Below are 21,323 nucleotides of genomic sequence, written 5' to 3'. Positions count from 1 at the left end.
TGTGTTTTTCGTAGGTTCACACAGAGTGTTAAAATAAAGTGGTAATATGTGCTTTCCTTGGTTTATTTCTTGTCGATGCAAGGTAGTGTCACATCGCAGAGATGTCTTCCAGACATTCCATCATACTTTTAGTTGATAATACCTCAAAGGTCCCTCATCAAGGACTTCATGGGTTATGCCCACGGGGTTTGATGGGATTTGCATAGCGCAGGTTCCTTTCCCGTGGCAATACTTGGGCTCAGAGCTGTCTTCATAGCTCTAGACATAGACTGCCACTCTAATGCTGGCCAGTATTTGAACTTATTGTATATATTACAATATTTGAACTTATTGTATTATATATTAGGTCTCTGGCCTTTCTGTGACCCCTTTGTCCTGTGAAAAATGACAAATAAGAGCTGCCGACATGTTTGCTGTCCCCTGTCGCTGCTTCCCAGCTGTCCTGCCAATATCCTTCGAGACAAAGTAGGCAGTAGCTCACACTTTGTACAGAGAGGGTGACGAAGGGGTGGCGTGTTTGAAAAAAACTTAGTGCTGATGGTATCCTCGGATTTTCGGGCTTACGGCAGGCTGAGCCATGGCCACTAGTCGTGCGGCGGGATGTGGTGGAGGAGATGAGCCGTCGACTTCCGCCGCGGATGACCAGCCCCCCGTGCTGGCCAAGCCACTGCACCTGCAGCGGATCGAGCGGGCTGTCAAGCTCGACAACTTCATCAGCTTCATCCACAACTACTTCTCGACGCCCCTCAACGACGACGCCGAGGACACGGAGGCTGAGAGCTTGTCGGACATCGACGAGGATGGCGATGTGCTCAACGGTGGCGGTGGCGGCGAGAGCACCACCCAGTCTGAGACGGACCGGCGCGCGGAGAAGATGAAGCTGTACAATTTCGACAACGTCAAGAAGAGCCGGCGCTGGCTTAAGAACGTGCTGCTCAGCGACACCTCGTCCTCGGAGGAGGACAACTCGCCCACCGAGGACGACCTCCAGGACTGGCTGCGTTTCCACAAGCTGCGGCAGATTGCCAAGGCCGAGCTCAACGCTGACCCCGAGGTAAGGCCTGTGCACATAAAATTCTTGCAGCCTTTGTAACAAAGTATGGTTGAGAAAAAACAAAAATGCCGAGATCTTCGAAGGTATATCTGCACAGTGAATAGCTGTCTTGTTCCCAAATCCTGGGGTGTCATTTTTGGGGAAGGCTAATTTCTACCCTTCTCAGTCCCGGTGTTCACTCCCAGAGACATTGCCTTTCATCCTATACAAAATTAAACAAGGAATGAGAATCTAAAATATTCCAGTGTAACAGATTACAGTTGCAGGCGAGATTACTAGTCAAGGTTGCAATAGGTTTGTGCCCACTGGTATTTTGAGAAGAATGATACCTTGTGCGAGATGTACCCCTGCATCGTCAGAGATGACAAAACATGAATCTGTAGTTTGTCTAAAATGTCATCAGGTTATGTGGCAATACTGGAGGAAATGGGAAGCTGAGGAACTGCCTTGTGATGCTAAACCTGTATCTACATGCTTAGGCAAACAAAAGGTGCTCTTATCTGAGCGAACTGGAGGAATTGACATCTCCATGGAGATGCTGGTGCAAGCTTGTGTCCTTGTCATCTGATAAAGCTAGTAATTTTTCAGATTCGTAACTGATGGTTGACAACAAAAACTTTTAAAAGGTGTGTCAATAGGATATTGTTGAGTCTGAGCAGGATGCGATACTGCTGCTGCCCACTGGCCATCAGCTAAATACTTTTTCAATACTTAAAGCTTAATACTTCAAGCTTAAAGTGTTAAAAGATATTGCAGACAACTTTGATGGCAGCATGCTGCTGTAATTGAATACAGTAGACTTCTGTTAATTTGATCCTGGCTGGCGCCCATCCATTTCTATGCATCCAAACCTTCGTTATTTTGACCTTAAAATTGGCATTCGCTGGGTAATTCAAACTTGACCCCTGTGGTGGTCTTGATAGCAACCCCTTCAGTGGCAGTGTCCGTCTTGGTGGAAGTTAGGGGACAGTGAATGCGTCAAAAACGCCTACTTTCGACCCATCTTAGATTTTCAAGCAATAACCGTAGCTCACAATGTGATTATGGTATTTACGCGATTCTAATGCGTGCCTTTCTTTTTTAAAAAGAAAATTGCACCGTAAATTGCCTGCGCGGCGCAATCAGACACGATGTCAAAAGTGCCTTCGCAACATTTGCATGCTTAATCGCACGACAATGCATTGCGGCAAAGCTGACTTAAAAATAAAGGTGTGTGGCTAAGCTGACTTTAAGAAACCGGCTGCCATTGTGCAACAATTTCTCTTGCTGAAAAATTGAGTTCGCATTAGATTTCTACTTTGTTTAGAAGCGTTAATGTAATTTGTACGTCAGTTTTCTACGTAGGACTTGTAGAAAGTGGGCGTGCATTTGTTTCAGGGCCGTGTTAGAGTCTGGCAATTACTGCCAAACGAATCGGCGATGTGTTTTGCCATTTTGTGTGCATCTTGCCTCGTTCAGCCTGCCAGATAATTTGATAAATTTTATCAGTTCTGTCAGGGTCTGATTAATAGAAGTCGACTGTAATATCTTGCAACCCTGCGTGTTCCCGCCGGCTCATCGCTCTGGGCTGATCTCAAATGTTGCGCGCCGAAACCAATTGCAATGAGCCGTTAATGGCTGATCTCTGTAAATGAAGTGCATGCGTAATAGGCAAGCCTTCGCCTCACTCAGTTGCTGTTACGTCCCTCTTCTCTCTGGCCAGCTACGGCAATACCAGTACTACGGTGTGGGCATGCTCTCCCAGCACGACCCATTCCCTGAGCACCAGAAGGCGTTCCTGGGAAACAAGAAAAAGGCCAAGGAGAAGAGGGCCATGGAGCGCAAGAAGGGTGAGGGGGCGCCACTGTTCCATGTCTGTCTGGTGGCTTTCATCATTTTTGTTTGTTTAACACAGTAGCATCCTTGGCTTGGCTGGACCAGTTTCTTTCTGTCTACGTAACCTAACCGAAAATACGAGCAGATCCCGAAGATCCCATGGGTATGTGCCAGTGGGTGTGCACCACTGGGTATGCGCGTACTTCATGGCGCTGTGCATTTCAGCTTTTCGTGTACTTGGATAGTCATTGTGTATGAGTTCTGGCCGAATTATTTTTCTTTGTCATAGATAATCTGATTACTAGAGAACTTTAGCTTGTCTGCAAACTTCTTCGTTCGTGGGTTACTGGAGCCCTGGACACTATAGGCTACAATGATAACGACGTCTTGTGAAGCTTTGTCCAACCACAATGCGTTAAAAAGTGCTTCTGGGTAACGTGGGTGTTATTGTCAAATGAAGATAAGAAAGGACTCCTTGTCAAATGATTGTCGCTGTCACTGCTGCTTTGCAGCAGCATCTAATTGCAAAATGTTCGGTTGCTGCAATACAGTTCTGTATCTTCCTCGGTTTAACTCTTCTCCACAACTCGACTATCTAACGGCAATATCTTTATTCAAGCTAGAACTCTCTGTTGTGCATTATCTGAACTTTCTGGGTTTGAAATCTTTGTAAAACAGTGGGACGGAAAATCAAAACAAGACCACCTGCAGGAGTTGCTTCTAACTAGAAAAAAACACTTGTATACCTTATTTACTCTGCACCTTTTTCCAAGAAAATGGGTCTGAAAATTGTGTGCACGTCATAACCAAATACGAAACCAAAACTACGTTGGCAGAGTTGGCAATGGCCTATCATCATAATCGTCAGACGCACAGTGATTGCCATCGCAGGATGGTGACAGTGCATGTTTTTGTGAACATTGCTGTGGGTTCATTGCATGCTCAACCACCATCTTGAGTGGTATTCCCGGTTAGTCACTTTTGTAGATACCATCAATATTGCGAGATTTTGTATGACTCAGTGCCGAATGCATTGGTGTGTATACAGCTGCCATTGTTTCTGGTGGTTTGCCAAACTCGCTATCTGTGCACAGTTCCAGAAATGCTGTTGGCTGCATGCTTTGACAAATCCAGTGCAGAATCACAAACGATCTTGTGAAAGTGGTAGTATGTAGTTCTCTAAAAGTGATTGCTCCAGAATACCGCCCCCGCGTGTTTGGTGTTCAGGGCCGATGAAACGCAAATGGTGACGACGACGTGCCGCTTTCATTATGAAAGCTCGCAAAAAAATTCCAATTTCTTTCTGTGAAGATAAATTCTGCACATCTCGTTTTTTTCTGCTACTATATATCACTGTAGATAGCCATGTCTTTCTTTCATAGATTGATGACGCATTACATCCAGGTGCACTTTTATTTTCTTTCTTTAAACCCCGCCAAAATCGGGTGCGCGTTAGAATTGGGTAAATACGTTGCTTAGATTGATGCGCGTGTTAAATAATTCTAGGTAGTCGAAATTAACCCTGTAAGTTGATCACCACGTACAAACAATGGACACAACACTTTAGTGCAAACATATGAACAGGGAAACTATTGCTTCTCACGTCCAACAATGCCAGGTAGCTTATATATGTGGGAGGAATAATTCCTTGATGACACTCGCTGAGGGACCAAAGTTTGATTTATTAACTGTGCTTGGATACTGAGTGAATCGCCCGTTCCAGACTCTGGCATGCAGTCCGGATTCACAGGTGCAGTCTCTCGAATCAAAGCACGTATGAGCGATCGTGTTTGCATTTGCTGGTGCCGCACTTTGAAAGATTATAAAGGAGTACTGACACAAAAAAAATCCACCTGGTTTTTTCTGCTTTAATAAGTAGTTTTTGACCCAGTAATCACGGCATGAAACCTCATTTACTTCAGAGCGCCACAGGTAATTATTTGCAGTCTTTTTTGTAGCGACCAGTCGAAGTTTCGGTTCCAGAGAGCAACGGGACGGGAGAAACGGGAATGTAAACAAAGTGGTCACGTGTTCCCAACAAGCCATGACGTCTGCTCTGATGCGCAGCCAGCGTGCGCGACCAACTTGCTGAATATTGTCGTGCGACTGCCGCATCAATCGGACGACCGCAGCCAATGACAGTGCCGGTAGCGTGAACGTCATGGCCACGTGGTAGACCCGTCGGGGCGGGGCTGGCGAGCAGGTGCCTTGCCGCTCTGATCATGTCTGTTTTTTTTCTCTCCCTGGTCGAAACGCGGGCCTCTTTCGCCGGTGACGGCGGCACATAAATCGGCTACAATTTGTTTCTAACACGAAATAACTTCTAGAATAAAGTGACCTCGAAAGAGTGCGAGTTATAAAATGTTGTGGAAAATAGTAAATTGTTGGCGTGATTTCTACTCGGATGCGGTAAGCGCAGACATGCCAGCAATCGTCTGTATACGAAGCGGCTCGCCTGACTGGCGTGTTTACTCATCGCAACTAACGGCACTGGGAAAACTAACCGTATTTTCACTTAACCCTTTCGCTGTCAGACCTTTCTGGCTGTGACGCACCCCCAGTGTCGGCTTGGTTACAGGGAACGAGCATAACAGGGAATGAACATAGCAATTTATTTTTGATTATGATTGGTATACAAATAACATAGTCAATGCAATATGCACATTTCAGTGTTCTGCAGCTGTTGTTAGTAATCATCATCATCAGCCTGACTATAATATCTGTTCAACATCCGAATCTGACAATACGGAACTCATCTCTTCCTCGCATGAGACACTGTCCGAGTCCAAATCCGAGCTCAGCTTGTATTCTGAATCGGAAGAGCCACCGCTCCAAAGAGCAGACGAAGGTCCCGCGCGCTCAGCCATGCGAAAGTAACCGCGCGCAGGGAGGATGCGCTTTCAGTCGCCCGCACAACAGAGAGAAATGGGAGGTTTTGGGATCAAGAAGACAGAGGGAGATGAAAAAAGGCTAAAAACAAAGTTCGAAGGGCTTTACGTTCACTGCTGCAAGTCGGAAGTGAGGGTGCAGCTAGAGAGCGGAAGCAGCAATTGAGTCACGCTTTTCGGAGAGGCAACGGCATGTGCGCCTGAACTTGACGCACCGTGGCAGGCACACCAACAGAAGAAAAATAAAAACCTTCAAACCAGCGGAGATGGCAGAACAACCCTTGAACCCGTAACCACACGCGCGCGACGCATGACCACTGCGCCACTCAGCAAAGAGAAAGTGGGGAGTGGCAGTCGCACCGTACTCTTCAATACATTGACTTACACAGGTCGGGCCGAAAATACGAACTTGTAGAAAGAGTCAACAGATGGCGTGGCCAGTCCAGGAGCGCTAGCTTTGCGCTCTGGCACAAAATTTTGAACTCACGATAGAGAACGTACCGGTACGTCAGTGACACTGTGTGGGGGGGAAGCACAATGACGTACCAGTACGTCTGTGACAGCGAAAGGGTTAAGAGAAACATAAATGTTCAGGCACTGATTGTGCTGATGAATTTAGGCGCTTTATTAAGAGCTGCGGACGCATCCAAGGACCCTCGGCCCCGGTTAGACGGCCGGCGAGCTAAGCTTACATCGTCTCCCAGCGATCGCAAGCTTGCCTGGCATGCTCGTTCGCTTCTGTCGGCACCAATGAAATCAAATGTGCTGCAATTTAAGCGTGACATAACTGTGTACACGTTGTGCCGACTAACATAGGTGCTTCGTTATACGAGCTGCAAGCGATCGTGTCACAAACGCAACCGGTGTCGGATTTGATGGCCCAGCGAGCTATGCCTGCCGGCTCCTGGTCATCAGCGGCTGTCAATGGATCCAATACTGCTAACGCGGCTTTGTGGAAACACGTCTACAGTGCTCGCATAGACCTGTTTATATTGTCATCGTTTGTTTCAAACAAAATAGCTGTGCAAATATGGTTGCTTTCACTTTCTGTTCGAAGTTACACAGCATTCCGAACTTCTGGCAGAGGTGCCGGTTCTGGGCGGAGCTATCCGCCGCTTGCTCATTTGTACCATGTGTCTCGAATCGCCGCATGCGGCAAGTCGCACACGACGCGCCGTACTACAGATCGCACGGAAAATCGCACCATGTGTCTCGCGCTTTAGATGTGGCCAATCACATAGCGATTCAGATATTGCGGCTGGCGATGGCAAGGACGAACCTCAACAAAACCCTCGCATCGGCCACGATCAATGGTAAGACACAACAAATCGGCGTTGAACGTTGTGGCAGCGCAGTCAAGCTGATAGTGTGGGAAATATCCCGATGGACACGACAAAAACTGCAGTTGCAGCGACACGGAGAGCATCCCACTACAAGTACAACAGCTAGAACAAGCAGCAAGAGAGGACAAGAGCACATGGCAGCCGCATGGCAGCCAAAGAAAATTCGTGACGTAGCCACATGACGTAGCGTTTTCTTGGCTATTTACAATCCCGCTTGATGTCAATGTTGCGAGGTGCTCTGTTTTGCGGTTGGCTGCGCGCACATACTTTAAAATTGATTTTAAATATGTTCTAAGTGATATTTATCGCTGATATTTTATAGACGATGTGTGTGTGACCAACTAAATCAATCTCACAAGTTATCTCGACTTCAAATTTTTGTGTCAGTACTCCTTTAAAACAAAGGGGAAAAGGAAATGTGATTTCACTTGTGTCCAAATGCTGCCAAACGACTTTGTTGTGGTGTGTAAGCACCACAGAAAAAAAGAAGAAAAATGTTGTCTAACACAGAAACAATAGTACAGCCTAGTTGAAACAACAGCGTTGGTGATTTCTGAAGCCGTGCTTGTCTGTTATGGAAAAATGGAACTCGGTTCCTCTTCTGCCTCTTCTTTCACTTGCAGCCAAGCTGAAGCGGATAAAGGTGGAGCCCGACTATGACGACGACTCGTTCAACCAGGTGAGCATGGTTGTTAGAGCCATGAGCGTACATTTTTATGCAAATGTATATTCACCCAGGGCCATAGGGCACTACATAGGGGTGTTACAATAAATCTAGGATCATTACATTGTGCATTCAAACAGATAATGCATGTTAGAATGAAACAAGAAAAACAGTAGTACGTTGAACTCATTGTTAACCTAAAACAAAACTATGTGCACAGGGAACATTAAACTATGGTAAAAGAAAGTGAGGCATAAAAAATGGCAACAGGAACATAGTGGTGTCATGAAGAAAAGCAACAAAAGAGTCCTAGTGGTGTACATTGAAAAAAAAAATGTTTTGGTTTTGCTAAAAATTCATTAAACATTGTTTTGGTTTTGTTAGAGATTCATTTAGATTCAGAGCACATACAATTCACGTTCCACTGGGGTATTGTGAGAAAGAGGGTGAGCGGCCCAAGAAGTTAGTAGGTGCAAGAATGGGTTGCACTGTAATTTGATGGTCCAAGTGCTGGAAGGTGCGAAGAGGGCCACGGAGCAGTGGTGGCGGCGCTCTGCAAAAATCTAGCTAAAAGCTCTTCAACGGTCATTGACATAACCAGGAATGTGCAGTAGAACCTTGTTGGTGCAATCCCATTGGGTACGATTTCCCAGCGCCAATGTTCGCGATTGAGAACACAAAAAGGGGCGAAATACAGTTATGCTTACCTTATTACTGGTTTATACGTTCCTGGAAAACATGATCTTTCGGCACCACCATTTGGTACATCGCCAGACTGCGATCGTATGGTACCTTTTTTGGGCCGCTAGGTCCCATGTAAACAAAGAAAGGCGCAAGGCCCGCTGAATTGAGAACAGTAGCCGCCCACCGCAGCAGCTTCCCCACAATGCAAGCTGCATTCACGGCTATCACGACTAACTCTATTGTGGTAAGCATCTTCACTTATCTCTTTCACAGTGCATGGGGCGTACTGCTGTTGGAAGCCTGCTGTGGGCCTTTAATAGGCGATAATCCAAACGTGCCCCCCCTTCCCTGTTGCAGACGGCGCAACGTGGTGGCGTTGTATTCCGGTGTTGCCCAACAGCTTGATTTCCTTTAGGTTTCCCATTGTCTTAAAGCACTATGCAATAGGAAAACAACAATGTGCATCTCGAGTCGCTCAGGCCCCACCTAAAGCTCCTTAGCGAAATAAAAGTAGCGCCATCTCCTCTCTCCCCCTCCTGCGCCGGGTTCACTCTCTCTTCTTTTGAATGTGGCTCCCCCAACGTGGTGCTGAACTAGCAGACGCTTTCCGAAGACACTCTCCGCGCGTCTCTCTTCAACGCTAAGTAAATGGCAAGAACACAAAGTGCGAAGCTATATCAGCCGTCGACACTCTTTTTCAGCATCGCATGACGCTTTCAAGATCACTTTCCGTGCGGTGATGCCGCCGCCGGAGTACATTTGGTCGTGGTTCATGACGGTTTGACGGGGATGGATAAGGCGCTAATCAGTGATAACGGTTTATAATGATCGGAACATGATCAGCGCGCCTGTTTGCCTACGTACTGCCGCTACTTCATAATGTACGACAATACGCTCAAAAGGTGCTGTTCGCATTCATTCAGGCCAAACAAAGACAACTCCATGGAATGTATGATTGAGTCGACAAAAAGCATGTGCGTTTGAAGTCGGGTATGAAAGTTGCAAATAAACGCAGTGTGGACATGCAGCACAAGCCGCATACAAGTGGCAGCATATGAGATTAGTGATGACTGAAGAATCGCTCGCTTAGCTCCCAGAGCCGGGTCCATTGCGTTGGGTTGAAATCAGCCCGGCTGATCCTTTGAAGCCAGACCTTCCTCTGTGCCACGTATCGCTTGGCAGATGGAATACAGAACAGTTGCTTGCTGTCCCTTTCACTTGTGCTGCGCCTAAAGGCACAGCAATGTGGCATTGCGAACACGGAACTACGCTACAAAAGCACGAAGGAGGTGCGAAACGTGGAGCCTGCATACGCCGTGCGTAATGTTTGGCACCGCGATGACGGCGGAAGCAAAAAACAAGCAAGAAAAAAGTGTGCGAGAGCATGCGATGTAGTTTGGCCAATGGGAGGGCCGAGCATTGATGGAAAGCACAGAGGAGGAGGACAGCGGCAATCTTCAAAGGATGCCGCTGCGTTTGTTCTTTATTTACGGGCTTTAGGCCCACCAGCTCGATGCGCGTCAGCTTCTGGTGCCACATCGATTCTGCGCCTCGAGCAGCGCTAACGTAAGCTTGCTGTAGCCACAAAAATGACAGCACAGGCCTTGGCCTTTGATCGGCTCGACACACGTCTCGTTCTGCAGCAGTTTGTGCGACGCTACCTATTACACAGAAGTCAACTACAGTTGAGTCTGCAAATAGACTTCGGATCGTACATTTTCCCGGTTAGTATGCTTTTGCTCCTGTTGTTTTCTTTTTCCCTGGAATTTGTGAACAAGGTTCTACTGTATATTCTCTGGCTACGCTGCTGATCAAGGGCACAATGTAAAAGAAAATTTCGGATTTCATCGACACCTTCAACTTTGACCTTGTTTATTGGGACAGAAGCTGACTGTCAAACTGGCATCGCAGTCTTCTGAACAAGTTCTTTGCACATGACTTTGTCCTTGAGTGCTACAGCATAACCTGCTGTGGCCTCTCAAATACGTGCACAGATGATGCCGCCCTTGCAGACTGTGTGAGGCAGAAAACCTCGCACGAATTGCCAAGTGCCAAAGCTGCGCAATAGCCCAATAGTTAGCATGTCCTTACTGCGTTAGCGGTTGTGTGTGGCCTACCGTTCGTTACCAGTTGGTTCTCGAACATGGAAACCAAGTTGTGTTGCAAAGTTGATGCAAAGCGCACACGAAGTACACACACGAAGCCGCACAAGATGATGCGTAAGCCAACAACTGTTTGTGAATCAGGTGTGGCTGCAGCGTGAATCTTGGCATGCACAATAGTGCGTACAACGCCTGAATGGGTTGCATCCTGTGATGTTTGGACATGGTGGGTATCCCTGGCCTGTGTGCAGACACCTTCGTGACGACTTGCTATTCCCGCAGGACAATTCGGAAGGGGAAGCTGCCAGCCTGGACGACTCGCGCCGTAGCCCGGACAGCATGTGTGGCGATGGGCCAGGTCCCAACAACATGGCCGGCGGGGGGTCGCGGCCCCACGGTCGCAAGAAGAGCGCCGCGGCCCACGAAGCCTCCATGAACCTCAAGCGGCGGCGGCTCTGGGTGGCCCTTGCCAAGAAGGAGATTGCGAGGGTGAGTTCCCGCCTGAACGCCGCAGCTTACAGGCGTAAGCGTCTGGTCACGCATCAAATCCAGTTGATTTCATCTACTCGAATGGGTCAGTAATTTAGCCAGAACAGTCATGTAGACCTGGTGCTCCTAAATGCCAACTGCAACAAAATTTCACTATGACTAAATTGGCTTAAATGTGTAGTATATAACTGGCGAAGCAATCTTGGCAAAGCGGCAGGGCTGGTAATTGCATAATTTTCATATAAGCGACATAGACTTGAGTAGACAGCACGTGAACCTGCTGGTGGTTAGCATATGTGACTGAAATCCCAGAGCATCTTAAACCTTGGCACACCGCGGGTGGGGCCTAATCTCGGGAGGTCATTCCAAGTATCTAAGCACTCTGGGTCGTTTGTCACTTACCAGTGAGGGGTAAAGATGCCATTTCTTTCAGCTTCATTATCAGAAATGTCTACTTTTGCGAGCCGTTTGTGGCGGATCCACTTGTATTTCAAACAGAAAAATTTTGTGCAGAGACTGTTGAGTACCTGCACTACCTGATACTGCGCTTATTTACGGGGCTCAAAATTTTTTTGCCAGTTGGCCTTTATGCGGCACTCCAAACCACTTGATTTATACTTCCTACTTTTTTTTTGCACGACTTGGTCCTGCCCTTATGTTCACCCTCCTTTTGTTTTCAGGGGCAGAAACAGAAGGTGAACGCCCACAAGGAGATGTTGACAAATGCGAAGAAGGTCAGTGTTCCTTGCCTCACCAGAGGCACCCTCACCAAACCCTGTCTGAAATCTTATTCTGTGATTATGATGGTAAATCTTTGGCCATCTTAGCCCTTTTGAATGAAGGGGCTCATGTCAGAGTCCTAGCCGTTAGTACCTGGGCTTATACCGAAGGAAATACAATGTGCATATCGTTAGCTGCTGCGAGGAAAGTATTGGAGAACATGGAGTACTCCTGAAAACAGTACAGTCTAACACAGCATCTTGAAGCACCGGCTGCCACGAGGGAAAAGTGCAAGTAATTGACTTGCTCTTGCTTTCATGAACAATTTGTTGATGGGCAACATGACAGGCGCGAAATGCAATGGAGATGCCCGTGGCCGAATGGAAACTGGCATCATGTGCTGTTGCTGGTGCTATGTAACATATGCACATGCCATTTGGCTCAAGGAATTGGTCGGCATTGGTACAAGAGGAGTGTGTATGCTATCATGGCCTGATAGTTAGACTTGGGCTGATCTTAAATCCCACGATTGGGTGCAGTTAAAATTTTTTTTTTATTGAGTCTTGAAAAGAGGTGTGACTGGAACCTATCATAATGCGTCTGGGATGAGACAGAATGCTTTGCGTTAAACAGCAATAGTCAAGTCTCAATATTAATGTCACCACTGCATGACACAGACCTACGTACCGCTAAGAAATGTGAACTCTTTATCACTGAGGTTTACAGACGGAGTGCTGTTGTGCGTGTTGCCCTACCTTAGTAATGCTAAAACCCTGCAAAATTACACTGCTGTCCTTCTGTATTTTTTATCAGTTAGTAATTAGGATGCTAAAGAAAAGGCAAGTGTGCATGGATCAGGAGTGATGAAAGTTGACGCTGCCGTTTGCAGTCACCGAGTTGACAGAGTCAAAGAGCCCCTAGGCCTTCACTGCACTAAGCTAGGTATCGTGATATTGCTGTAACAACATGCTCAAAGTTGGTGGTCAGCGTATGTGACTTAGATCCCAGCACGTCTTAAATCTCGGCGCACCGCGCGCGGGGCCTAATCTCGGGAGGTCATTCCAAGTAGCCACGTGTTCCAGATCATGCACCACTTCCGCCGAGTGGTAAAGATGGTGTTTCTTTCAGCTTCATTATCAGAAATGTCAGAAATATCAGAAAGAACGAAAAAAGAAAGCTTAGTATAAGTTTACCCACTTGCACGGGGCACAAAGCAATAACAGCGCACAGCGGCATTCCAGTAAAGACAAATCTCGAGCACTACGTATGTAGACATTCGTTTAGCTGCCCACCTGGGGTGGCTAGGTCGTGTGAAGGGTTTTACGTAGCACTAATGGACTCGGCGGTTCGCTGAGCCTGCGTCTTTCCTTCCTTCGATCGCCGCAGCTTGCGGTGGCGTGCCAGCGGGAGGTGAGGCGCTCGGCGCTGGGATCCCAGAAGACGGGTCGGGACGTGGCGGGGGGCCGGGCCCGGAGGCTGGCGCGCGAGATGGCCCTCTACTGGAAGCGCTACGAGAAGGTCGAGAAGGAGCACCGCAAGCGTGCCGAGCGCGAGGCGCAGGAGCAGCTGCGCATGGACATCGAGCTGCGCGAGGCCAAGCGGCAGCAGAGGAAGCTCAACTTCCTCATCACTCAGGTGGGTCGGAGAGCCGAGGAGTTTCGTTTAAAAAGAAATCGCTACACTGTGTACCCCGGTGGTAGCGTCTGTGGGAACTGCAAGCGTGGCGGTTCAGTCAGCACGGGCATGAATGAAAACGGAAGCTGCCAAGGGATGGAAACGTGGTGTTTGTATTGGCTGTGGCGACTGCGCGAAAATGGTTGGAATAGGGACTGACCAGGTTGCAGGCGAGTGCTACGTGTGTGTCTGAAGGAATGCATTGACTAGCCTTGTTGGCCACTTGTGAAATACAAAGTCTGCCGTATCCAGTACTTCACACTGCCAATTATGCAGCCATTAAGGCAGTCCTTGCTGAGTCCGAGTTATTGTTTGGCGACTGCACTAACCATCATTCCCAGGCTGGCTGAACAGCCATGCAATTGCACCTCCTGCAGGCACCAGCGCCAGAGTTCTTGCTAGTAATTTGCATAGGAAACTCGTGGTTCGTACGTTCTCTGTATGGAGCCATACTTTGCAAAAAGCTCTTTTTTTCTCCAACTCCATTAATTTTTTTTCCAGCCATTCTCGCTGTATTTGTGCTGGCCACATCGGTGATACAGCTTCGTGTGAGCAAATGGTGAAGGGCAAAATGAATTGCTACGAAATATGACTCCGTGATTTTTTTCACGCCGGCCACTGGTGGCACTTCGTAGGGTTTCTTACAAAAATTGCTGTGGGGAACCTCAGCACTCCGATTGTTCAGCCACCATAGCAATAATGGTTGGAACGTTCATTTGTCTGACCTTTCTACTCCTGGCTTCAAATGTGCTTGCAGTGCTGCATATTGCACTTTATCTGCCTTAATTTCCAGGCGCTCAACGCTTTTGTGTACAGAGCAAAGCAGTTAGTCTCTGCACACCTTAGTGACCATCGTTGAGTGTTGTATTTCTAATGCAATGTGTTCCTGAAAATGATGAAGTTGCCATATCGCAAAAGCGTTTAAAGCCAGAAAGCTCAAGTTTAGGCAAAGCCATGTCCTTGTCATCATCCTATATTGGTGTGTACTGCAGACGAAGGCTTCTCCCTGCGATCTCCAGTTACCCCTCCGACTTGTGCTAGCCATTTCGAACTCGTGTCTGCAAACTTCCTAACTTTATCACACCAGCTAATGCTCTGCTGTCTTCGACTGTTAATTCAGCAGGCGTATGCCTGCCGGGACCAAAGGCGGAGTCCGAATTATCCGATTTTCCAAAATAATGAGGGTTGAATTAACGAGGTTTTCTATATATAGATCCACAAGAATGTCTGAAACCACATCGAGGAAGATTAGACAAATCTATGTTCTAAACATCATTTCCTATGGTAGCAGAATGGCTGTAGTACCGTAGTTCTCTATAGTAAAGATGGCAGGGAATTCCATGCCACTGATAATACTGATATGTTAGTCTGTCCAGTGTGCTCTCTGGGTTTTTTCAACGCTGCAGTTGAGTGCAGGCTAGTCGAAACGTATTACAGGGATTATAGTTAATGCTGCAAGATTATGAGTTCGGTACGGCTATGCAGACAAATCTCGACATGTACAGGGGAAAGCATTTTTTAACAGATCTGTCAAAGAAATTCCTTGGGTCCAAAACTGGTTGGGAGGCCTCTGTTACGGCAATTGTCACAGCCCTTGTGTTGCTTTGGGTTTGCTGAACTCAGTCATTCAATCAATGCTGATTTACTCCAGACGGAGCTGTACGCGCACTTTATGAGCCGCAAGATATCGGGCGGCGGACCGGATCTCCGTCAGGACGAGATCCTTCAGAACCTGGACGAGTCAGCATCGGGCTCGCGGTCCAGCTCACTACTCGATGCAGAGGATGATGATTATGGTGAGTTCCGACGGCTGGCCTTGTCAACATCATGCCTCACGGCCGCTTGGTGCTTTTTTTGTTGACTGAGAAACTTTCAGGTAAATGTCGGGGGCATGGAGTTTTTTTGTGCTGCCACCTAGAAGGAGATGTTGTGGTAGTGTCTACATTGTTTCCTAGGCAGTGCCACATCATTCTATATGATGAATATTGTGCATGAACAACCTGGGTTCTGGTCTTCAGGTGAATGCAAAATAAAAAAGAAAAAGGGAAAATTGATGTGTGAGCAACCAAAGGTTATTTGCTTTACGAATTACAAATAAAGGTAACTAGGGTGGTTGCTTGGGCTAGTTGGTAATTCATGTCGTCTATCGCTGTCCTTGTCCTTTGCGCTGTACGTTATTTTTGAAATAAAGGTAGACGACAAAGAGGGGCCTACTCTTTAGCATTTCGCTCAACCAGTGACAATTTGCGCTGCTTCCAGTCAAATGCAGTTTATGTTCACATCGCCTCTCCACGACAACCCACAGCACCCTTTTTGGCCGGGGGCCGTTATTATAGTTACAATAGCCATGTGCTTCACACATGTTAGCACAACGTTTGCAAAGATCTTGTTGCAGAAGGGGGAAGAAGAGAAAAAAAATCACTAAAGTAGGCTTCCGCTAATTTGACTCAGGCTAATTCGATTTTTTGGCTAATTCAATCCCTACTGAAGGTCCCTGCCGGTGCCCATACATTTCTGTGGGTCCAACATTCTGTTATTTCGATCTCAAAATGGCCCTTCACCAAATAATTAGAACTTAACTGATCAGCTTGTCCGCAATATAGCCGCGTTATGCGGGGAAACATATGCAATTTATTGTGGGGAAACGTATTGAAAATGGAAAGGTGCCTCTGTCACGGGACTTGGAATGCAGTTCTGAATTATACAGGTGCGCATGATCCATCTCCAGTCACAGTACAAGCACCTGGATGCCTAATAAGCATACTGGCAGCCATTCAGCGCTGTTTTTGTTGTTGCTGTGGTGATTTGAGCCCTCATTTTACCTGCCAGGCGTGTCTCTTATATGGGACCGTTAACAGGGCCTAGTACATGTTCCTTAATTATACGCGTGCAAGCCTCATGCAGCAAGAAGCGGAGAACTATCTGCGTTTTGGTGAAGCTAGTGAAAAGGAAGGCGGCAAAATGAACAAAAAGAAAAGACCCCCCCCTCAGAAAGTCAAGGGGACGTGTAAAGCCAACAAAATAGCAGGCGTTTATCTAAAACTATGAAAGCCTGCCAGTAAACTTACGAGGCATCTTCAGGCTCGTACTGTGACCAGAGAAGGTGCATGTGTGTGCGTAAATGAAGGACCACATGCTATGCCCCATAACAGTGGTACCTTCCCTGCGTGGTATGCTTCGCTACTAAACTTGCGGAGAAGCTAACTTTAAAGGCAATACTCCCAAGTGAACCAACGCCGTGTTCTGGCATTCTTTTTTTCTTCCTGCGTTTCGTTTAATTCGACCTGCTGGATAATACGAATAGTTTCGGCGGTCCTGTCACAATCGAATTAACGGAAGTCTACTGTATGCGCTAATGATTGCTGCTGCCATTGCCTTTGCACAAGCACATAGTAGAATGTGGTTGTCGCAGTTGTAGTTGTGTTTGCTGCAAATGTCATAAGCGTCACAAAATGATGCCACCAGTGCTGCAGGGTCGTTTTTGATACACATAGTCCGACTCCCTGACCCTTCTGCACCCGTGTCATGTCTTGTGTCTTGCAGACAAAGAAGCTGTGAAGGCACAAGCTTTGAGGAACGCAGAGGAAGCATACAGGGCACACCAGGCTAAGGTAAGCATGTCAGTTGTCACAAGTGTGGGTCGCTGCTTCCTTTAACGCATTTCGCATTATTGGGGTACTTCGTGCATTTTCGGGGGGGCTGTCTGTCTGTCTGTCAGTGTCTCTAACCGCTTTCTCGCCAACTTGGGTCTATAGAAGTGCATAACAGCTGTGTCTTACCAGTACTCACCTACGGGGCAGAAACCTGGAGGCTTACGAAAGGGGTTCTACTTCAATTGAGGACGACGCAACAATCTACGAAAAGAATGATGGGTGTAACGTTAAGGTGGGGATGAGAAGAAGATTGGGTGAGGGAACAAATGCGAGTTAATGACATCTTAGTTGAAATCAAAAAAAAAAGAAATGGGGGGGCATGGGCAGGGCATGTAATGAAAAGAGAAGATAGCCGATGGTCATTAAGAGTTACGGACTGGATTCCAAGAGAAGGGTAGCGTAGCAGGGGACGGCAGAAAGGTAGGTGGGCGGATGAGATTAAGAAGCTTGCAGGGACAACATGGCCACAATGAGTACATGACCGGGGTTTTTAAAGAAGTATGGGAGAGGCCTTTGCCCTGCAGTGGGCGTAACCCGGCTGCTGCTGCTGCTGCTGCTGATGGGTCACTGGGTAATGCTCAGTGCTGAGGGAACCGGGTTCAAGACCAACCGTCCGGCCAATTTGGGTCATGAGTGTGTGACATTGGGCATGCGCGTCTCACTGAACCTTGGTCACCCCCATCTTGGGTCACTGGGATTGTGGCTTTTGGCACTCTTAAATGAACTGGGTCAGTGGGTACCTGCTGCTGGGTACGTGCTTCTGGGTACGTGCCGCTCATCAATGACAACAAGAAAGTCCTTTAAAATTTATCCAGTACAGGGTGGAATCAAACCAAGCTTGTGTATATCGAGACAATTTAGTGTGAATATATATTTACGCAAGCATCGCGCACATCATGTCGGCACCGCTAGACGGCAGAATGTGTCTAGTGGGAAATGCGTGATAGGAGCCCAGCTCCACACACACGTCATACGTGGCGCAGTAAAATAAGCTTCTGAATCTGCCATATGCTAACCTTAGAATGGTATATAACTAAGATATACATAATCAAGTTGTCATTATTGTCCAAGGAAAGGCAGTCCCAACATGGGTGACTTGTGATGGCAGCTCCTGGAGTGACCACAGCTTTTAGTCTGAGGATTACTGTTGAAACGACACTTTGATTTCCACACTTCTTTTTACACTGTTCCACTTTGCTGCAGACCGAAGGGTTCGACGCGGAAGTCAAGTGTTTGAAGAGCCCGACAAAGAAGGGAGCATCGTCGCAGAATGATTGTGAGTTTTGCATTTCCTTAGCTTTCTTTTTTTTTGCCTTTCTTTAAGTCTTGTAGCTTAATAGTGAAGCAGTGATGTTCGAGCGAAACTTTTTTTCCTGTACTGTACTTTAATTCACTCGTGGCAGCTGACGCTGCTGGAGCTACTAAGTAGTGCGCTCGTCGGAGGCTCACTCTGCACGTTTCTCAGTGCAGTTGTTTTTTGATCTGAGGTGCTTTCTACGCAATAACTTCTTCATATATTACAGCTACAACATTTGTAAGTCAAGTTACGTCTAGTCACATATTGCTTGAGCGCCTTTGTGCTTTCAATATGCGCCACATTGTGTTTTAATCACGAACGCAAGGAGTGCACCGTGGCCACTGTTCGCAGAAACGTGTTGCTGCGCTCGTTTGGTGGTATATAGGTTCATATTTCCAACGCCTTCCACGCTATAAATGCGTCATACAGTGGACTCCTCTTAAAGAGAACCTCAAGGGAACAGGGAAAGTCTTTCCGTTTATCTGGAGCTCTATATACTGAGAGACAAAGCTGAATACAATTGCATGAATACAAAGCCAACCAACCATGAGGATAGTTTAACGATTTCCGTTTATTGAAATTCCACTGTACTTTGCAGTGTAAAGAGTATGAGTCTTAAGTTTACATACAATTACACGACACATACCTACATTTGTATTCCATCTGTGCCACATTAATGGTTAAAAATGCTCTGCTGTTTCAAGCTGTTCTCCTTTTCTTAGCTATAGTAATAGTGAGATTTGCATGCTAACAGTCAAGTAATGAATTTGAACCCACATTCAATGAAAAATGTAGATTGGTCTTTGAATATAAAAATTATTCTTAATGTAGCACCTAGAAAGTAGGCAAGAAAATGTTTAAAAAATACATGTGATGCTGTTTACAAATGTGGGTAAATGAAAGCATAGGCAGGTATGGAGCAGCGAGTGAACTTTGAAAACGCTGCTGTGCCTTGCTGGCAATTGCAGTGAATCGAACAGGCAAACACGGTGCAACCTATGGCTCATAAAAGAACCTCCATTTGCGTGTTTGGAAGATTAGTCTATGGCTGCGACCAGCTTGCATGTTATGTCCAGTCAGGTATAGCTGCTCTGTTTGATGCGTTTTTGTGGGAGGAAAGAAAGCTGGTCAACTGCTTCGTTTCCAGTGAACGAGGACTTCAGAGTGACGGCCGATCCGAACCTGGCGACGGAAGACCTCTGCCAGCCGCACATGTTCGAAGGGAAGCTGAAGAGTTATCAAATGAAGGTACGATCGTTAAAAAAAAAAAAAAAAAAAGAAAAAAGAAAACTGTGCTCAAAACATGGTTCATTTCCTATTTGTCAAAACTTTGGCATACGGATTTTGTTGATGTGGCGTTGCACTCTGCAGCGAAACGATCTTTGTGGCAACATTGGCTGCAAGCTGCTGTATGCGCTGCACTCGTGTGAGAGCTGCACCCTTAGCTCGGCAGCTAAGAATTTTAAGAAATGTTAAAAGAATAGCATGCAGGTTCAATGCAGCGTGGGAACTGACGTTTTGTGAAGCGTTTTGCAGGTAGCTGGCTATCCGGCGCCGTTTCAGGTTCATAGAAGAGTTACCAGATGATCCAATGTGTTCATGTAAAGTAACTTGACTGGGGTGAACGAGGGGGGGGGGATGGTACATTTTTGGTGTGCCACCCAGTGCCGAAGTTGTCTGTTATGTGTGCTGTGCAAAAAACGTTTAGACAATCGTGTTGTAGATGGGGTCTGTTGGATTTGTTCTTCGTGAAACCACTTGCCAAGTGCATGGACGTTTCTTGGTTTGCGCACCCAGGGCATGAACTGGCTCTACAGCCTCTACGACAAGGGCATCAACGGGATCCTCGCCGACGAGATGGGCCTCGGCAAAACTGTGCAGACCATCGCCTTCCTGGCCGCGCTGGCCGAGGTTCGTTCTCGTTCAGCTGTCATCGTGCATTTTCAGCATTTTAGTGTATTCTCAAGGGGCACTTCGGTCCCTCTTTACGCTGTGGAATCTTCTCACTACTGCAAGGTATTACGTGTAAAAAACATGTGGACGTGTTACGAACGGCTTGTTAGACAGTTTTGATACCGAAGCTGGAAAGAAAAATAAACAGAGAACGCTGCCATTACTGCTTGCCGGCACTGACGAATGACTCGAATTGCATGACTTGTCGCTATGACGTGTGAAATTAGGCATTGCCTGCGGCATGCTGAAAAAATCGAGGCGGCATGCCGGGACTTGTGTCATAACCACTACCTGCCATATGCGTGTGTCGTCTGCTTACATGCTGTTTAGAGGCTGCTAATGAAAAAAGGAAAACTATGCAATTACCAGCCCTGTGACTTTGCCAGGATTGCTTAACTGGCGTATTCTACTCATTTATTGAGTACTAATTTAGCCGAAGGGAAATTCCATTGCACTTGGCCTTTATGCATGTTAGGGCAATGCCCGTTAAAAGGCCTGTGACAAATGTTCTTCCCATTGCTTATGTTTTGTGTGTACCAACCGCAGGTTCAGAACATCTGGGGTCCGTTCCTGGTCATTGCCCCTGCGTCCACCTTGCACAACTGGCAGCAGGAACTGACCAAGTTTGTGCCCAGGTTCAGGGTGAGTGTGAAAGGCAGGGTTATCTCGGCACACCTCATTGTGGCATTAACCCTTTAAACCCCAAACGGAGATAATCGAGAGAAAGACGTGCGCCGACCAAATAAAGCATCTAGAAGGTGAAACGTTATGGCTTCCCTATGGAAGTCTTGTTCACAATGGCTTCCGTATTGTCCCATTGTGAACAAGGCTTCTGTATGGATTCCAAAATGTCTTGCTTTCTAAAGGTTTTATTTGGTCGGTGCATGTAGTTCTTTCGTAATATTTCATCTTGACCAGACGAGCTTCCGTTGAACTCTCAATTACAACCCCCAAATGAATTGCAGTTTCACAAATTTCTTTATGCAG

General features: G+C 46.9%; 1 protein-coding gene across 2 annotated transcripts in view; it reads left to right on the top strand.

Annotated features, from left to right (window-relative positions):
• The window catches only part of Ino80 (chromatin-remodeling ATPase INO80), an 87,609-nt gene that overhangs the window by 6,200 nt on the left and 60,086 nt on the right, over nucleotides 1-21,323 (top strand). For both annotated transcript variants that reach the window (XM_075675168.1, XM_075675167.1), the window contains exons 2-13: nucleotides 570-1,054; nucleotides 2,757-2,883; nucleotides 7,724-7,779; nucleotides 10,833-11,039; nucleotides 11,720-11,773; nucleotides 13,146-13,394; nucleotides 15,085-15,229; nucleotides 16,977-17,044; nucleotides 18,290-18,362; nucleotides 19,531-19,631; nucleotides 20,181-20,294; nucleotides 20,883-20,978. In XM_075675168.1, the coding sequence (XP_075531283.1) occupies nucleotides 578-1,054; nucleotides 2,757-2,883; nucleotides 7,724-7,779; nucleotides 10,833-11,039; nucleotides 11,720-11,773; nucleotides 13,146-13,394; nucleotides 15,085-15,229; nucleotides 16,977-17,044; nucleotides 18,290-18,362; nucleotides 19,531-19,631; nucleotides 20,181-20,294; nucleotides 20,883-20,978 (1,767 nt within the window). In that variant the 5' untranslated portion in view covers nucleotides 570-577. The remainder of the gene's footprint in view (nucleotides 1-569; nucleotides 1,055-2,756; nucleotides 2,884-7,723; nucleotides 7,780-10,832; nucleotides 11,040-11,719; nucleotides 11,774-13,145; nucleotides 13,395-15,084; nucleotides 15,230-16,976; nucleotides 17,045-18,289; nucleotides 18,363-19,530; nucleotides 19,632-20,180; nucleotides 20,295-20,882; nucleotides 20,979-21,323) is intronic.

The sequence above is a fragment of the Dermacentor variabilis genome, chromosome 11 (assembly GCF_050947875.1).
Source record: "Dermacentor variabilis isolate Ectoservices chromosome 11, ASM5094787v1, whole genome shotgun sequence".
NCBI classification, from domain to species: domain Eukaryota; kingdom Metazoa; phylum Arthropoda; class Arachnida; order Ixodida; family Ixodidae; genus Dermacentor; species Dermacentor variabilis.
This window is presented reverse-complemented; position numbering and strand designations above follow the sequence as displayed.